General features: G+C 39.2%; 1 protein-coding gene across 2 annotated transcripts; it reads left to right on the forward strand.

The window, feature by feature from the left end:
* Nucleotides 1-2,853: 2,853 nt before the first annotated feature.
* Nucleotides 2,854-9,129, forward strand: psmb7 (proteasome 20S subunit beta 7). 2 transcript variants are annotated; one of them, XM_005943077.2, is made up of 9 exons: nt 2,854-2,979; nt 4,399-4,492; nt 4,992-5,089; nt 5,249-5,389; nt 5,533-5,648; nt 6,255-6,313; nt 7,006-7,157; nt 8,545-8,571; nt 8,860-9,129. In XM_005943077.2, the coding sequence occupies exons 1-9, from the start codon at nt 2,918-2,920 to the stop codon at nt 8,969-8,971; spliced, it is 861 nt and encodes a 286-aa protein (XP_005943139.1). In that variant the 5' UTR covers nt 2,854-2,917; the 3' UTR covers nt 8,972-9,129. The 2 variants fall into 2 exon arrangements, with proteins under 2 accessions (XP_005943139.1, XP_014195809.1); XM_014340323.2 differs by lacking the exon at nt 8,545-8,571.
* The last annotated feature ends 9,594 nt before the right edge of the window (nt 9,130-18,723 follow it).

The raw sequence follows: 18,723 nt of genomic DNA on the forward strand, positions 1-18,723 counted from the left end.
AAAGAGAGAGATCATTCTCCCATCATTTCATATATCACTCTCCACTTGCTGTCTATCTGAGAACAAGGCACAACTTGCTATTGCAATAAACTATAATCTAATTATCCACACCTAACAACTCTTGCACTTAATCTATAATAAAATGATGACAGAAAAATGTTATAGCACTGCCTTTAGTAGCCTCACACAGCTCTGCTTTCCTCCTCATGTCCTTACCAGCCATGTCTGGACAATGTTATATCATGAGTAATAATTTTAAAAAAATCCATATACATAAAACACACACATGCACGCACACACAGTGACATTTTAGACCTTCTTCAGAATACTGTATATACTATGGGCATCATGGTGCTGATCCAGAATCCTTACATTATTATTTATTACTAGAGCTACAATAATAAAGCAATGAGGAGGGGGAAGTAATAAATATGAAATAATGTCATTATGATGATTCCATTTGTTTCACTATCCACTCTGTGCAGGGCAAAGCTTATTTTTACTGCTGTAAAATCCAAATTGTCTTATTTAAAATATAAATCTAATATAATCTGCTTCTTAATGTATGTTCTTTAAAATACAGAGTGTTTTTTAATATATTATAATTATAATAATGCATAATTATGTGGACTGCATATTAGATCAGTTTTTTAGTGAAATATAATCCCTCCAGAAAGGCAGGAAAAGCCCGGTAACTTACTTTAAAACTAAATGTTAACTAATTGTTTCTAAAACTTTAAAACTAAATATGTTTCTAAATACTTTAAAACTAAATATGTTCCCTAAAACGGTGACAGAGCTACAGACCCATGACAGCCTTACACAGGTAGCCAGCAGCTATGACCAGCACTACTTGTGCAGTTAATAAAAGGACAGGTAATGTTTGTCGCGCTGTTGCACACACAGCACGCTCGTTTGTTTCAGTTCGTCAGTTGCAACAAGACAGCTTACCAACGTGTACGTAATAAGCTAATACTCCTGGTGCTACACACTACAGTGTACGCTGTACACCTACTTACTGGTTTTGTCGCATCAGTCTGTGTCTCTGAGTTAACTTGTGTTTCTCCTACAGCTCCGGACCGCTAAAAAATGCGCGTGCTCTTTGTGAGCTCGTTCCCGGCTCGTAACCAGCGCGTTCTGCCGTCAAGGGCGATCATTGGTTAAATGTGATCATGTGACTGATGCAAGCCAGATCCTTTTATTTAGCAAAACTGTGATTAATAGTTAAATATTATTGTTGAGGGGCACAGACAGGACTCCGCACGCACACACACATTAAAAATTTTTTAAAAGTTGCCTCAACAAAAAGGCACTTTGGGCACTCATCAGGAAAGGGGCGGGTGCTCAAGCCCCTCTAGCCCCCCCCCCTCTGCACGTTCCTGCAGTACACACGTCTGCTGTTGCTCACAAGAGACCGCTCAGGGAGTTTGTATGTTCGCTCATACACATGAAAAAATAGAGGGAGCATTGATGTGGACATGTGACACGATCTGTTATTTATGGAGCGATACAAATGCTTTAATAACGAAGAACATTAAAACAATACTGTTGGCCACATGTCGGCAAAATTAGTGGTGTTAGTACTTAACGCGGTTCAGGTTCTACTTGGTTTTAAAGCCTTTAAAATATACGGCGTTCAATGGTTAACTTTAATCTTACAGAGAATGTGAAGAGTTTTTCGACAATTAAAGTCAGTGTTATATCCACAAACAGAACAAGCTGAAATGCAGACAGGTTGTGAATGCTGCCTGGTTTTCAGTCCCGAATATACACGGTACAACCAGGATTCATAGCACTGTTAATGTTAGCTCGATTACTGCGCTGGCTCTGTTCCGTGGTGTCAAGCCAAACGGACTTTAACGTTTGTTTTAACGAGCTGATGGTTTACTCCTTAAGCTAAAAGAAAGGTGCTTTATTCATAGAAGTCAAACATGTGATCACCAGCTGGGATCTTATTTAGTACTGCTAATAACACAAACAGAAAATACTCCTGTTACCGTTTTGTTATAGTCTATACACCTGAGACTGTCACCTTTCTGTCTGCCATGTCTCTTTTCCTTCTCTCTCTCTCATTGTGTCATAAAAGATGAACATGTAGTTGTTATTCAGCCTGGTTCAATGTGCCCCTTTTTAACTTTGAGCACCCGCCCCTTTAAACGTCTCTGCACGGCCCTGGTGCACTGTGGTCACGCCAGCATCGAATCCATCCAAGTTACATGGTTTATTAAAATAATCAAATTACAGCATTTACATTTATGTCGGACTACTTTTAATTAACTGCTTTAGCCCACTTACAATGAAAATTTTAAAAGAATCTTGTTCATGACCTGTGTAGTATGTTAACACTATTGTTAACTTGAACTCCAATTTTGAAAACAAAACTTTCTTCTTCTTTTTCTTTTATAATAAAGCTCTGACTTATATTATGAGTATGAGTCTAGGGTCTGGGACAGAGTCCTGTAATTCTCTGTATGCAAAATACAATATATAATGACCAATGTTGGGCAATTAATTATATAGTTACTTCTTCAAAAAGGTAACTGAGTTATGCAAACAAAGTTTTTTGCAGCTGTTTACCTAAAAATGCAGCCAAGGCGTTTTTTAAATAAACATTAAATAAACTATTTACAGAACAATCAGCTGTTCTGCATCAAATTTGATGCCACACAAATCATAATAATCCGATTATTTCTAATAAAAGAAGAATGTGAAACTTAAGTTTGCCTTTTTGCTTTTAGGACTTGAGATAATTTGAGCAGTGGTACGTTTTTGGTTTTTTGCCACTCAAGTGGGGGCATTCAAAACGCCACTCGGTGCCGATGTTTGGCTCTTCTGGCTTGCCATACCGCAATATGGTCCCCATAACATATAGACCAACTTCCTTTACTTCCCGGAAATACAGCATTCATTCACTAAGATGGCGACTCTGACAGCAGTCCGGCCAGCTTTCGGGGGTTTCAGTTTCGACAACTGTAAAAGGTGAGCGTTTTTCCGCGAATGAAAATTAGAGCAGAGGAAGTACATCATTGAGTTTAATAGATGCCACTGTTTAAATGTGGACGCCGCTTAGGTTTGTCGCCTTTTCGTTTGGCTTTCCCAGTGATGCTAACTCGGCTTCCACACAGTGACTCAGGCTTTTCCCCCATGTTAGTATTAACGATTCACATGCCGCTCATGTTTAAAACCACGACAGGCTTTGCTGTTCATAGTGGTTTTTGCGTGTGTTTTTATATATGTTGCAGTGAAGTCATTTCGTTTAAAAAAAAAAAAAAACAGTCTGAACTTCGTTAGGTTAGGTAAAATAAAACAGGTCCTGGCAGTTTTTATTTAGGAACCCGAACCCCCCGCCTAGCCTAGCCAATCAGGGGATTATGGTTAGCTAGTTGTGAAAAAAACATGAACTCACATCCAAATGAAAAACGAGACGTCTGAAATAGTATGAAGATTAACTGAAACCATATTGCAAAATTGGCTAAATTAAATATGAAGTGTGCATAGACAGTGTCTGTCCGCTCTTGTTGGGTCGTAACATATAAAGAGCTGAAGTGGAACTGAGTGTTAAAAGGTGTTCACACTCTGTCCTTTTCATTCTTTTCTTCTTCTTCTTTTTTATCTTTGACGTTTTTTTCGGGGTTTTCTCATTCACGATCAACTCCGCGATCACTATGCTCTATTCCGGCACACTTGTCAACCAGTCAACATTCGGCAGTCCCTTCCTTCACCCGCTTCCAGCGACTCGCAGTCAGGATCTTGTACTCTATAAACAAATTAAAACGCAACTGAATTTAAAATAAATATTCAAAATGAGCTAAAGAAAAAATATTTAAAACGATAAAAACACGAAGCGGACCCCCAATTCAGTTATTGACATGAAAAGTGGACTGAAACAAGTTATAACATGGTTATGTTATAATATAATAGTTACATAATATACCCTTATATTATAACGTGTTATGATATAAATTGTTGTTATAATATAAATATGAAAAACATTTTGCCTAACTGACATAAAATAGAAATGCAAAACTAACTGAACTAATATTCTAAAACCTATGTGCTCTTTAAACGTTGTTCCCCTGATAAAGGCGACTCATTAAAGAAAATGTATTAAAACTAGCCATCTTGCTCTGGAAATTCAAAAACATGTGAGACAAAAAACAAAACTGAGCTCTGTTATTGTCATTGTGAGTGCTATTCTAAACTAAAGCTTTTTTATGTTTGTATTATTTGCTTATTGGCAATGTAAGTAAAGAATATTTTGAACTTTTGACTGTGATGCAAGGCTGCTTCAGTAGAAAGTAAAAAATGTTCAATAGATGACACAATTGTGTTTGTGTAGATGTGCAGTCGTGTTAGGTTGTGTCTGATTTACAGCACCAGTAATATTTTTCTTCACAGAAATGCAGTTTTGGAAATTGAAGCTAGCAAAGTGGGTTGCAGCGTCCCTTCTGCTCGAAAAACAGGAACCACAATCTGCGGTGTTGTCTTTAAGGTGAGCTACCAAAACCAGGCTGCTGCACATTGGTCAGTTAGGAGCGAGTGTGTTGTAAATGGCCTGTATTTGTATAGCGCTTTATTTAGTCCATGGACCCCAAAGCGCTTTACACTACATTCAGTCATTCACCCATTCACACACACATTCACACACTGGTGATGGCAAGCTACATTGTAGCCACAGCTGCCCTGGGGCGCACTGACAGGGTTATTGTTGAGTGCATATAAACATAGGGTACTTTTTTTTTTTTAAAGTTTGCTTTCAATAGATTTAAACAAAGTATTACAATAATGAAAAACTGTTGACTGTTAAAGAATTAAACAGTTAATCAGAATTCAGTCTTCTGCAGAATTGGTATACTCGTACTATAAGATACTTGGGTTCAGAAACAAAGTATTAAATTATTATTTACCTTTGCGGAATAGCACTAAAGCCAGCAGTGTTTCAGAGTGGCTCTTTAGAGTTTGAATGTTGTGTTGTGTTTTTTTTCGTGAAGGATGGAGTTGTCCTTGGAGCTGACACACGAGCCACTGAGGGAATGATAGTAGCAGACAAGAACTGCTCCAAGATCCACTACATATCCCCAAACATTTAGTAAGTAACAGGTTTTTGAGCTTTGTGATTTTTTTTTTTTCCTTTTAAATCTAGATTTTATACTTATACGTACACACAAAGCTTTGAGAAAATATCCCTATTTATTTATTTTTTAAATTAATGTCTCATTGATTCTGGTGCAACTGCATTATTGTCCAGCTGCTGTGGGGCAGGAACAGCTGCAGACACAGAGATGACCACTCAGCTTATCTCCTCCAACCTGGAGTTGCACTCCCTCTCCACAGGCAGGCTGCCACGTGTTGCCACCGCCAACCGCATGCTCAAACAGATGCTGTTCAGGTATACGCTTCCTTCTCTGTAACTCAGTATTATCATGTAATAGTAGTCCTAAAGAAAGTGAGGAACAAATTACATTGCATATTTCTGCTCTTGTTAAAAGTTTATATAAAAAAAGAAAATGGTATATGTGATTGTATTTGTAGGTACCAGGGTTACATTGGTGCTGCCCTGGTCCTGGGTGGAGTAGACTGCAATGGCCCTCATCTTTACAGCATCTACCCTCACGGCTCCACTGACAAGTTGCCCTATGTTACTATGGGTCAGTGCCACACACTGCTATATGCCTCTCATGTATAAGCTCCAGCTTTACGTGTCGTTGGATTTGTGTAAAACCAACAGTGGCAACATGAACCAAACATCAAACATTGATATTTTTAGTTTGATAGTCTTAAATGTATATATCCTGGTATTTTCCTGTAAAATGTCACAAATGTTTCTACTAAAATAGACGGACCAACATAAATTGCAAAAAATAAATGAAATAAAAATGATAATTCACAAATTTAAATTTCTGTCAGGAGGTGTTGCAGTCTGGGTAAAACGGTTTCACATTTCTTTCTGTTACCCAGCTTGTTCACCTTTTCACTGGGAAAGTTGTTTTCACTCATTTAGGAATAATTTGGTGTATTTGAAGTAGGATTATATGAGAGTCTGATCCTACACATTTAAAAGAATGAATATAGGTCTGTGACCTGGTTCATGCAGACAGAATTGATTCTTAGTCATGATTAATGGTGTTTAATGAGTCGTGTCAGGTGACTGGAGATGAGTTATAGTGGTAATGTGTTCTGTTTGTCATGTTTTCTGACTCGGTTAATTATGGCAGTTGGCACCTTGGTAATGTACATTTTATTTCCCCCTACAGGTTCCGGGTCCCTAGCTGCCATGGCAGTGTTTGAGGACCGTTACAAGCCTGACATGGAGGTGATTCTGCCACTTATGTATTTTATTCAGTTTAATTAATTCTATTTATATATCACCAGTTCACAACAGGACTCACCTCAAGGTACTTGATATTGTAAACTAAAGATCCTACAGTATTAGAGAGAAAACCTCAACATTAAGACTATGAGGTGCACTTGGTGAGTGGGAACAAAGAACTCCCTTTTTAATGTGAAGAAACCACCAGAAGAGTCATGCTTGGGAAGGTTCCAGCAGCCATCGGTCACTGAAAGGGAAGAGGGTGAAAAAAGTGCAAAGACAAGGACAAAACGGAAACTAACATGCAGTAATGACATTTAAATGCAAGTACGTTAGCAGCCTAAGCTTAATCTTAAAAGTAGAGATTATGTCCCAAACTGGGAGCAGGTTCCAAAGAAGAGTGTAATACCTGAAGGATTTGCCACGTATTCTATTTTAAAGAAATGAAACCACGTGTAACCACATGTGACATTAAAAAAAAATAACAGTGGAGGAAGATTTTGTTAATCACTTTCAAATGGAAACACAGTACTGAACTCTTTCCCAATGTTTTACAGACCATTATACTAAAATAAAGGTTAAGACATGGTCAGACAAGTAGTTCACATAGACACAACATGCTACCTGCAGATTTAAAAAAAAAAAAAAGTGATGATGTAATTTTTAATTTTTTAAAAAAAAAATTGTTTCCAAAGGAGGATGCAGCCAAGCAGCTTGTGCGTGATGCCATTGCTGCAGGCATCTTTAATGATTTGGGCTCTGGCAGCAACATCGACCTGTGTGTCATCACCAAGAACAAAGTGAACTACATCAGACCACATGATGAGGCCAACAAGAAAGGTGTCAGGTAAGAACGATAATGCTTCAGCAACGATAGTTTAGCTTTTGAATTAGCATCTGAATTTCATCCCTTCCTGAGGTTGTTACCATGATGACGTGAGTTGGATAATTCAGAGCTGATGGAAATGTTTTTCTGGGAGTTTTCAGTCCCAGAAACAGATGAGTTAATTCTGGTTTTTAAATATAACTACAGATTCTGTCTCCCCAACTCCTGCTCAGCCTGAAGGAAGTGACACAAAGTTTATTTTCCTCATACTAAGGGGGTAAGCTGTGACCCTAAAAGCAGCCTTACAAGTATCTAAATGAACAACTTGTAAAAAATTTCACACAACTTTCTTCTGCTAAACGTACTCCTTAACAGGCCACTACAAATTTTTACCCCTCGGCTGTAAAAGACTGATGGGGTGTTGTCCTCACCCCACCAGGCAGGTGGGCGGCATGGACACTTAAGTTTGTGAATGTGATAACGTAGGCGCTTCAAATTGATTATGTGCATCTGCCAAAAGTCTTGGACGAGTTTGAATCTGTGACCTTGATCTCAAGGTCAGAGTAAGTTTTCTGAAAATCTTCTCAATGTGATAACTTAAGAACACAGTGATGTAGTATTTTCAAATTGATACCATAAGTGTCTCTACTAAGAGGCTGAGGAGTCGAGCTGGTGGTTGCCAGTGTTCTTCCTACATTGCATTGGCATCAGTTTTTTAATCACCTCTTGGCTGGTTTTGAGTTTGCAATCAATGTGGCCAGTCCTTCTGTAAAGAGCCATGTCTGTTCCTGCACCCAGACATCACACAGAGGGGATTCATTATGAGGCAGCTGTCAAGTTCTGGTCACTGTTTAAACCCAGGACACTTTTTGTTTTGTTTTTTGTCACCTTATTGGAGTTATTAATCATTAGTCCTGCATGTGTGATTGCTGCCATCTGCATTTTAACATTGTCATAGACTGATGGTATTTGGAAAGGCTCCATCCCTTTGAAATGAACGAATGAATTATTATTTTATTTTGTACCCTGTGCTTAACTGTGATTACATGGTGAACGCAAACTCGAGGCATGTTGTTTCTTGTGTTGGGGAACTAAAACGTCTCATATTTGGGGGATTTTCAGTTCAAAGTTGAGGTTGTCACACAATTCGCGTTGAGCACTCAAACGCAGCCAGTTGTAAGAGCAGATGCTGCTGCTTCATGTCTGACCAACACAAGTCAAATGGATTGTAAAGAACAGTGAAAGTTCTGTTCCTTTAATAAATTGTCATTTGGGACTGTGAGTCACTATGAGACCTGAGAATTCAAGATATTTAGCTGCTGCACTTGTACACTTGTGTTAAATTGGACATGTGGACAAGCAGCATTTGATGATCAGACGCTGAATTGTTGTCTTGTTCTGCTTGAAGAGTCACTGAGCTTGAAGCCTTACAGCTGTGAGTATACAGAGTGCATTTTTTGTAGTCCAAGCCTAACAGTCTGTCACCTTTACCTGAGTGGACTACTAACCACATTTCTGATTTGGGTCCACTGGGCCTGCTTAGTGTGACTTCGCCTAACTAATGTGCATGGCAGTGTGCTTTAGATGAAGTGGCATGTTGTGCTAATAAAAATGAAACGTGTATTAAATGAGCGCCAGCACAGACTTGTTACATGGAAGCGATGAGCTCTGGGGTTTTTGTTTTTTTTAATTGGAAATCTTTATTCCATGTATCTCTTTGTAGAACCGGCGACTACAAGTACAAACAGGGAACTACAGGTGTCCTGACCAAGGCTGTAACTCCAATTGACCTGGAGCTGCTGGAGGAGTCTGTACAGACCATGGACACCTCCTAAAATGGAATGGTGTGACTCACTACCCTGAGAAAGCCTAAAACACGTTGCATGTTTTTCCCATTTTTTGAAATAAAATATTTTTCCCTGGTTTTGTTCCTGGCTGTGCCTAAAATTTGAACTAGAAATAAAATGGTCTCAAAAGAGTCAGTCATATCACAGCTGCTTACTGTCTTAAATGTTTAATTCTAAAAGTTTTTTACTTTAACAAAAATAATTTTAAAGTTGAGGTTTCTAGTTTTGGAAAAAGAGAAAAACATTGCGTTTTCATCATTTTAAAATGTATATTTTTTTGTTTAATTCTTAGTAACTGCTGTTTTTGTTTGGTTTTAAAGAATAAAAGAGAAATGAAATGGAATAAGGAAAGAAATAATTAGACCTGGGAGTAAGGGAGTCCTTATCCCTATAAGATAAACAAAAATAAAAACAGATAAAACAATTAAAACGTTAAAAAAAAAGAGAAATATGAAAATACATTAAACAGTAAAAGAGAATTTAAATAAGACTATAATGGCGGACATTGCAATCTCACCTGAAATGGAGAATTTGGGTCAATTAGAAAAATATGTCAACGACAGGATGTTGGATAGTATAGAAGATAAGAAAGCCAGATCTACAACGGAAAAGAAATTCAACAAGAGATGGGGGTAACTGGAAAAAGGAATGGTATGTATCATCTTGTCTTGAGGGGCTAATACCCAGGGCCCGTATCCCTAAAGATTCTGAGAATCCTCTCAGAGAGCTCCTAACTTAACCTAAAAATTCCTTGCCAGGAGTTTTAGCTTAGAAGTGATTCCAGAACATTTTCAGTGAACTCTGAGCAAGGAATGGATGGGAAATCCTATCTTAGTGAGGAGGTGTGGTTGACCCCGTTGCTAGGTATGAGTCATCATTTCAAAAGCCGTGATTGGTTGATCCTACAAGTTTGATGGAAATGAGCTTTTGGTGATAATGAGCAAAGAATGTACCCTCAAATCAATAAACATAATTATACACTCTAATCTTATGCTAACTGTAATTGTAAATAATATTTCACATTCAAGAAAATATCTGGAAAATGAATAGTAAGCTGTAGGGGTTATAGCCTAACATTAGAATCTAAAATATGTGAAAACTTAAACTCATTACACCCTGTTCAAATAATGATTCGTGTCTTATTTGCTCATATTAATATCCTAGCTGGCATATTTTGTACTTTCACTCCCATATGGACCCCATTGAAAACAAGATGGCCTATCTCAAGGGGCTGTCCTTAATGAAGTGGAAATCACAACGTTACAAGTCCAGTGTGGTCTTAACGAGGGTAACACGGCTCAGCTTTTATCAATGTCTGTGATTGCTGGCTGGTCTATTTATAAAGGCTTGTTAACAAATATCCTACAAACACAGAAAATGGAGAAAAAAAAAGGACTCGCAAGCCGAACTGGACTGAGGAGCAAGGTTTGTTGCTGGCCCAGTTGGTGAACGAACATAAAGGTATGTTACGAGGAAAATTTGTCCCAACTGTCAGTAGCCAAGGCAAGAGGCGCGCCTGGGACCCAATATCAGGATAGCCCAGCGGATCAAACACCATTCCCATCCGCAGCACCTGCTCCGTCAGCATCCCTGCAGGAGAGCAGATTGCAACTCACAATTGATGTGTTTGAAAAAAAAAAGTCCTTTCCCTTCAGGAGGAGTACTACCGCCTTAAAATTGAACACCTAAAAAATAAACCATTTACAGATTGTGTTCTGTGTCTTGCATTTAACAATTGCAGGTGATGTGCAGTAAAACTGTGGTAGTTCTTAATACCATCACAAGTTCTCAAAAGACATGGGGCTACAGCTTGCCTGAAATGTAAATTTGTGAAGTTTGCCCTGTAAGGCAGTCCACTCTGGGCTAAGTTCCCCTGTGGAATGTAAATATCTTCTTCACCACCATCCTCATCGTTGTCTTCATCCTCATCGCCATCCTCCAGAGGTTCTGCAATCTGTCTAACCTTGCAAATATTGTGTAATATTGCACAGGCTATGATGACTTTGCTGACTTTTTCAGGCCTCAGCTGCACCTCTCTGTGGAGAACATGAAAGCGCCTCTTAAGCTGGCCTATGCCACGCTCCACCACCGCTCTTGTTGTCTTGTGGGCCCTACAATAGAATACAGAGACCTTTAATTATTTGATGGAAATATTGCACTACTTGGATGCTCTAACATATTGCTTACATTTCATTTCCATGATTTTTGTATTGTTTGGCTTACCTGTTATAGTTTAGTTGGGGCCCTTGGCGTGGCTGGAGGTAAGGTGTAAGGAGCCATGGTTTGCATGGGTAGCCACTGTCCCCTAACAAGTGGCAATTAGCTGGCACATAGCGTCTCTCAAAAAGCTGTCTGATGCCACTCTCGGAGAGCATTCTCGCATCATGTGTGGAGCCTGGCCGTTTAGCCACAATGTCCAAAATCATTGAAGACTATTTGCACATTGATGCTGTGGAAATTCCTCCTGTTAACAAAGACAGCCTCGTCCTCTGATGGCGCAATTATTCTCACATGTGTTCCATCAATTACACCCACAACGCCAGGGAATCCTGCAATGTCCATAAATGCCCTTTTATGTGTGTGTAAAGTGCAGGCATCCAGCGGGAATGAAACAAATTGTGTCACAATATTAGGTTGTGACAAAGCTGTCAGTGTTTGGGTGATGACTGCTGACAGAGGATTGGGACAGACCCAAGTCATCACTGCTGCATTGTTGCATTTTCCCAGTTGCCAAATACCTCAGGGTTGTGATTACTTTTGTCTCCGGTGTAATAGCGTTGTGGCGTCGAGTTGGTGAAGTAATTGCATCTCTAAGGAGATCCACCACAAACATGATTCCTGCACGATCCAATCTGTAGCGTCTCAATAATTCCCTGTCATCCAGTGTTTGCAGGACATCTCTCCTGCCTCTTCTGTTGGTCATTTTGTGCAGCTGCTTAGGGGAACTCCTAAGCCACTAAAAGTCCTCTTCCCTGCTCTTAGCAGATCTCGCCTTAGGAGCCCTTTTAAGCGCTAGGAATCTTGAGGGATAACTTTTATATTAACTGGGATTGTTGTGTCACTTTTAGGGGAAATTCTAAGAAAACATCATGACTCTGAGAATTTTCTTAGAATTTGGCCGCTAGGAGCCACTTTTTGCACAAAGATTCTTTAGGGATACGGGCCCTGGAGTGCAGCCTGGGTATTTGGCTGCACTCCTTAGGAGAATATGAGCAAGCACAGAAAGAATGGAAGGAAGGAGGGATGAAATGGATATCAAGCGAGAGCACATGGTGACGACCGTAGATATGTGCTACTGGACTAAGTAAAAGTCCAGACTACAAGTTTCAAGGTGAAGACCACATAACAAAGAACTGGACTGCTGACTACAAGACATGGAGTTTGTACTGTGCCCAAACTTTACCCAGAATTACCTGATTGTGTGAGTTTGCCAAAATATTACACCACACATGGGAACGCTGGTCTACAGCTCAGGCAGTAGTTGAATTCAGGGATAATAGATGTCACACCTATGGGAGAACCTGATGCAGAGGAAGGAAAAACAACAGGATGCTGGTGAACAGTGTGAGCAAGAGAGAAGGTGGTTCTTTTTGAAGGAGGGGACCAAGAGATTAAATAAGTTAATGACAGATTGGCCCAATATGACTGCCAAAGAGGATGTAACCACAGATCTCAGGTAAGGAGGGCACGTGGTCGTTGAGGCCCTGGTCTATGCCGATTCCTCCACATCAGGGGATTTCAACTGGAGTTCAGCAGCCCTGAGGAAATGAGAGGATGAGTGACTAAGATTGGTCATATGGTTCGCCAGTGATACTCAGAAGCCAGAGGGATAATTATGACACACAGGATGAAATAGATTATGAAGAATTACCTGCATCTACATCAGATCTACGAACTGAACCACTGGAGCATCCGGATCTCACCTTGTATACAGACTGATGTTGTTACAGGGGAGAGAAAGGGAACGGAAAAGGGAAAAATTACACAGCCAGCCTCAGATCAGGTGCCAGAGATTGTGGCTCTCACCAAAGCACTGCAACTCTCAGAAGGGAAAAGAGTGAAGAACAATTGGAAGAAAAGATACGAGCTGTACTGATGCCCAGAGAAGTAGCAGTGATGAACACTCCCTACTGTGTATTTACTAGATGGAAGTATGCACCTCCAAGTATGCAGTTTTCAATTCAATTTTGTTTATATAGTACTCTTTTACAACACTTCGCATTTCAATGTGCTTTATGTAGTAAGGAGCAGACCCTAGCAATCTAGTGATCCTTATTGCGTAAACATTTAAAATTGCAGAACCTCCTTACTTAACGAACCAGTTAGAGAGGGAGAGTGTCCACCCTAATGAGCTAGAGGGTGAAAGCGAAGCAGGGGTGTTTCCACAATTTTTGAAAATTGTGTGACCATAAACAAAGCATGGTGTAAATTAAGGTGTAAATTAAGTGCTCAAAAAATGGTTTAAAAAAAAGGTAAAAAGATTACAAGACATTGTTTTCTTTGTTTCTTTCCTTCAGGAATCCAGGAGAGTGACTGTCTTTTAAAAGATTTAATTTGTTTCAGCAGTTGAAATTACAAGTTACAGCACGCTGGAATCAATGTGAACCAACGATCTGCTTCACAAAGGGGATGACGATGATGATGGGGTAATGCAGTTCTATATCACAACAAAAAGAAATATTATTTTGACGATCTTCTCCTGAAAAACAATGCGGCCGGTCCTGTCGTCTCTGACTGGATATTCTTCTGCACTTCATTCATCGTCTCGACCCTGCTCCTTTTCCTGGAAAAAGACAGAAAGAAAAACACCTCGCTCCCTAACCTTGCTGTATTAATATTAGTTAATAAGTAGAAAATAACAGGCTGAGAATTGCTAGCTAAGTCTGAGACATTCTGTTCACACTCCCTTGGCCAAGAAAAATATCCCCCTGACTTTAACTAGTTATGATCTATAAGCATATTTGCAATCCCACTGCAACTCAACATATCAATCTCAATAGTTCAATTCAATCAATCTGAACTAATGCTTCTGACCTTTACTACACGGAGTGCAAGCTCTTAATGAGCACACTTGGAATGTGTATGTAAAAATCACAAAAACAGCTTTATTTAATAATTTTATTCCTAACAGCATCCACATATGCATAAGCATACTCTTATATACAAATGCCTATACAAGCATCTAGCATACTAAATACAAATAATTGCATAAAGCATCTATGGGAAAAATTTATCTGAGGAGACCTTGTTTGTGTTGACTTGACCCTAGTCCCATCCGCTCACATGGAAGAGACAGGGTTTATGACCTATACTGCACCCAAACACCAGGGGCGATAGATATGTTTCGCCTTCATTTTTTGGGGAGCGTTTAGGTTGTCCCTATTTTTTTAAAACAAGTGAGTAGCCCCCCAAAACAGGAAAGTTGTGTACAATGTGAGGAACCATGGAGTAATTTTTGATTTGGATATAGTCAAAAAATAATAAAAGATAGTACACCCTTTGCAGACCATCACCAGGTCTTTACCTGGGTTCAAAATGATTTAAATTCAAATGAAGAACAACATGTGACATATTACAGGGTGTCAGTTTTTAACATAATGCTGCCCTTTTGGTTTAGTTTTTGTCAAATGAAGAAGTACACACCATGATTCAAGAGCTTATAGAAACCACCATAGCAGCAAAATATTTAAGTAATGATTTTCTTAATGACTTTATCAGTCTCTTACATGCCTGTGGATGAAAATTGGCACACTCTTCTTTATGTCATTGAGGCTCATCGAGGTTTCCGGGCATTCCGAGATCTCTTAAATCAGCGGTCCCCAACCTTTTTTGCGCCACGGTCCGGTTTATGCCCGACAATATTTTCATGGACCGGCCTTTAAAGTGTGTCGGGGATAAATACAACAAAATAAAACTAGTACCGGTACCGAAAAAAAGAAAATTTATTCATAACACACGTGAAAAGATCCAAGAAAACCGAGTAAACGGTAAAAACGATAACAAAATAACGCTGAAAACCGATAAAAACCCTGAAAACTATACATTTCACACCTGAGCCTCAACTCTTGCGGCCCGGTACCAAACGACTCACGGACCGGTACCGGTCCGAGGCCCGGGGGTTGGGGACCACTGTCTTAAACTCTCACCACAACATTTCAAGGTTTAGGTCTTAATGTTGACTGGGCCGTTGCAGCACACTGATTGTTTTCTTTTTAGCCACCCTGTTGTATATTTTCTGGTGTGCTGGGAATAATTTCCCGCTGCATGACACGGTTTCAGCCAGGCTTTAGTTGTTGGAAAGATGGCCCCACATTTTACTCTAGAATACTTTACTTAGAATACTATACAGAGGAGTTCATGGTTGACTCAGAGCAAAGCAAGGCCAAAAGATTATGCCTCCACCAATGTGCTTGACAGTTGGAATTAGATGTTTGTGCTGATACGCTACATTTGGTTTTCTCCAAACTTGGCCAAACGTTTCCACTTGTTTAAAAAGTCTTATCGTTTGCTGAGATACAGCTTTGCAAACTCAAGCTGTGCTGATGTGTTCTTCTTATGGTGAAGGGTCTTGCTCCTAGTAACCCTTCTGAACAAGTAATAATTATTTAGTCTTTTTCCAATTACTGTCAAGAACTTTAATATTTACCACACAGACAGATGTCTCTCTGAATATTGCGTTTGTGAATAATATTTCTCACTGTAGAATGTTGGACTTCAAATTGTTTTCATTTCTCTAAGATCATTACTGATATCTTTTCAACTAATAATGAACACACTTCTGAATGCTCCCGACTAGCAAACTAAGACAACGGCTGTTGTAGATAGTTGCACTTGCTAATAATCCTTTATCATCAGCTGCAGATGTTCTATCAGTCTGTGGCGGTGTGCTTGGAATAACTGAGCAACAAGTGTGCTTTTCTAGTCTGTTGGAGAGGCAGCATCAGAAAAAATTCTGGGATCAATAAAGTTATTCTTATTGTTTGTATTATTATTCTTAATAAGAGACATTTGATTAGCTGGCTGTTCCTTATCCTATTATTTCCTCTGTAAGCAGGGGTTAGTTATTTTTCCACACACTGCTTCTTTATTTTTGATTAGTTTTGTCAGAAAAAAAGTAATATTTTGTGTGTTAAGATTATATAATATGAGAGTGTATTTAAATCATTTTAAAAACTAGTAAGGGCCAGCACAGTGAGAAAGTAGCACTATTGCCAGGTCTTGGGTTCAAATCCACCATCTCCTTGGGACCTTTATGTATTGCATATTCTCCCCATCTGAGTGGCTTTTCTCTTGGTTCTCCAGCTTCCTCCCACAGCCCAAAGGCATGCAGTTTGTGGGGCTAGGTTAATTGAAGCCTCTAAATTGGTCGTAGTAAGGAATGGTTGTCTGTCTCTCTGTGTTAGTCCTGCGACCAGGAAGTATCCCACCTTTTGCTCTACGGCATCTAGGATTGGCTCAGGCATTCAACAATAAGTTGATCAGTATCTATCAAAAGTGGTCAGAGAAAGGAACAGTGGTGAACCAGTTCAGGGTCATGGGTGGCTAGGGCTCACTGATGCACATTGGAAATGTAAGCTGCCCCATGTGGTCTGATCCAACAGAAGAGTTATTGTAGCTCAAATCACTTAAAATTTAATGTCAGGTCTGATAGAAATGTGTAAAAATACACAGTGCATCATAGTTTGTTGGCTGCATAACCACAGACCCATGCCGGCCCGTCCACCGCCAACAATGGGCATGCGAGCAACAGAACTTCGAGCAGGGAGCAACAAAAACACGTAATCTTGTCTGATCAGCCACATTTTCTCTTCCCGGTGTGTGCCACCTACCTAATCATTGCTGCAAAGCATCTACATGCTTTCATGGAAATGGTGTTCCCTGACAGCTGTGGCTTCCTTCAGCAAGATAACGCGCCCTGGCATAAAGCAAATGCAAAAATGGTCCAGGATTGGTTTGAGAACAACTTTGAGGACTGAGGTGTTGACCTCCAAATTCTCCAGATTTCAATCCAAATGAGGATCTGTGGGATGTGCTAGGCAAAATAAGTTAAATTCATGAAGCCCTCACCTCACAACTTACAGGACGTAAGGATCTCTTGCAAACATCTTGGTGCCAGACATCACATCATACCTTAAGGACTGTTTCGTCAAGTCAAATCAAAACTAGGCATACTACATGTATGCCTACTGGAGTCAAAGACACCAAACTAGAAAACAAGTTTTTATCATTACTGTAATGACAATTCCTGTGACAATTGTGGATTTTCCTATATTCATTTAGGTTCAGCTCAATTCAATTTATATAACGCCAAATCTCAACAACAGTTGCCTCAAGTCACTTTCTGAAGTGAGGCTAAAAACCCTAAAATAATATAAAAATATTTCAAGATATTAATTTAATGTTCAGACAAAAAGTCTCAAAGATCAGACAGAAACTGGGTAAACTCCGGGTCTAAACGATAATGAACTACAAAACTTGTGTGTGTACCTGTTAGGGCGCTGAAGGATAAAGGAAGACATTCAAGAAAATTATAGCAAAGTCTTGATTAGCTACCATGAAAGATTGTTGCTACTCTAGCAAACTCGTGTTTTCAGGATTCTGACAGTTATGAATGAGGGATGTTGATGAATTTAAACCAACATATTTTAAAAAAAATTTTAATTCACCTACAGCAAACATATTCATCCTCACATTGAAATCTGCTGCAGGTTTCAGTGTGATTAAGTTAAAAGCAAAGCTTTACATCAAAAGAAATATGACTGAACTGAATTTAATATCACTTTGCACAGAAAAGCACAGTCAACATAAACATAATGGCACAATGCTTTGGAGACGATTGATAAGCATGGTAGATGGAAGATGAAGATACAAGTTATTTAAACAAGATGAAAACTGTAAGCTCTCACTCTGTGCATCTAATACATGTATTTTAAAAACATCGCGCAATTCATTCATTCATTCATTCATTTTCACAGCATCTAATGTTTATGGTGTTTACAGTTTCACAGCAAGATTGGTCCAAATTTATAAATTAGAAGCAGACCATGACTGCATTCTCATACAATCAACACAAAACTACAACGCCACTGGAGCAACACTCACCACGACAGTATCAATTCCAGATTAATTTCTGTGTGTGTTTGATTTGTTCTCCTTTACTCAAACTGTGGCATGAAGCACTTTTTCTTTCCCAAAACTGCAGATATGCAAAATGTAAACATTTAATAATAATAATAATAAAAACACAAACAAACTCCAGATCTCTAAATATAATTATCTATGGAGCTGATTGGGGCTGGTAAGGTTTTTGAGTTTATGTGGTGGAGCACATATGGCTATTCAGTTCACAGTGACCGAGCAACAACACAAAGAAACATTTAGGCAATTAATGGCATTAGAGCCAATTTCTTTTACTGCTCACTCACAATTATCATGTGGCTCAACTGGAATTCAGCAGAGAATATCAGAACTGACAGGTCTGCCACCATCTAGACCTATTCATGCCTGTCACATTGTTCACTGTGAACCTGTTTCATTTGTGAACTAAATGGGTGCCCTATGTGGTGCTCTGTGGTGAGTGCCAATTGGGCACATGATGATGTATTTGTTTTGTGTTTTTGTAAATTCTGAGATTTCAGAGGTTCAGCCAGAGCCGATTTTATACTTTCAGCCAATTATCAGTGCAGTTTGGTAGTCATTTATAACTTGTATTTTTCATTTAGTCACCTTTGTTCTATGTC

The sequence above is a fragment of the Haplochromis burtoni genome, unplaced genomic scaffold (assembly GCF_018398535.1).
Source record: "Haplochromis burtoni strain Fernald_Lab_line unplaced genomic scaffold, NCSU_Asbu1 Contig_356, whole genome shotgun sequence".
In the NCBI taxonomy this organism is placed as follows: Eukaryota; Metazoa; Chordata; class Actinopteri; order Cichliformes; family Cichlidae; genus Haplochromis; species Haplochromis burtoni.

Bases quoted from the DNA above. Each gene is read 5' to 3' on its own strand.
- psmb7 (XM_005943077.2), top strand. From the start codon at position 2,918: ATGGCGACTCTGACAGCAGTCCGGCCAGCTTTCGGGGGTTTCAGTTTC. The intron at 4,493-4,991 runs GTGAGCTACCAA...TTTTTCGTGAAG, and splicing joins TCTGCGGTGTTGTCTTTAAG to GATGGAGTTGTCCTTGGAGC. The intron at 5,649-6,254 runs GTCAGTGCCACA...TTCCCCCTACAG, and splicing joins GTTGCCCTATGTTACTATGG to GTTCCGGGTCCCTAGCTGCC.